The following is a 298-nucleotide window of genomic DNA, read 5'->3' as shown; positions in this document are numbered from 1 at the left end:
CAGCCACAACTTGCTGCTCATAGATGTCCAGGTTCCTGCCCATGAGCTCCAGCGCAGAGCGACGATCCACCAGGGCTGTCGGGTTGGGGCTCAGGATGGACTCGTGTTCATACACTGCAGCAACATAATGCCCTTCCCTCCTCACTCTTCCTGAGACAACTCGACAGCAGAAAAAGCAGACAAACAGCTTCCAGCACAAATCCACCATGGTGGACACCATGAATCTGGAGAAAAAACAGGCAACAAGTGGGGTGGGGTGAACTTGGGCAAAATATCATGCCAGGAATTTAAATATATG

General features: G+C 51.0%; 1 protein-coding gene across 1 annotated transcript in view; it reads right to left on the bottom strand.

Annotated features, from left to right (window-relative positions):
- The window catches only part of BTD (biotinidase), a 4598-nt gene extending 4378 nt beyond the window's left edge, over positions 1-220 (bottom strand). The window contains exon 1 of the mRNA XM_009069198.1: positions 1-220. This exon is cut by the window's left edge and continues 6 nt beyond it. Within this exon, the coding sequence (XP_009067446.1) occupies positions 1-220 (220 nt within the window).
- Positions 221-298: the final 78 nt, after the last annotated feature.

Source organism: Acanthisitta chloris, unplaced genomic scaffold (assembly GCF_000695815.1).
Source record: "Acanthisitta chloris isolate BGI_N310 unplaced genomic scaffold, ASM69581v1 scaffold13962, whole genome shotgun sequence".
Lineage (NCBI taxonomy): Eukaryota > Metazoa > Chordata > Aves > Passeriformes > Acanthisittidae > Acanthisitta > Acanthisitta chloris.
The sequence above is the reverse complement of the archived record's forward strand: the minus strand, read 5'-3'. Positions and strand labels throughout refer to the sequence as shown.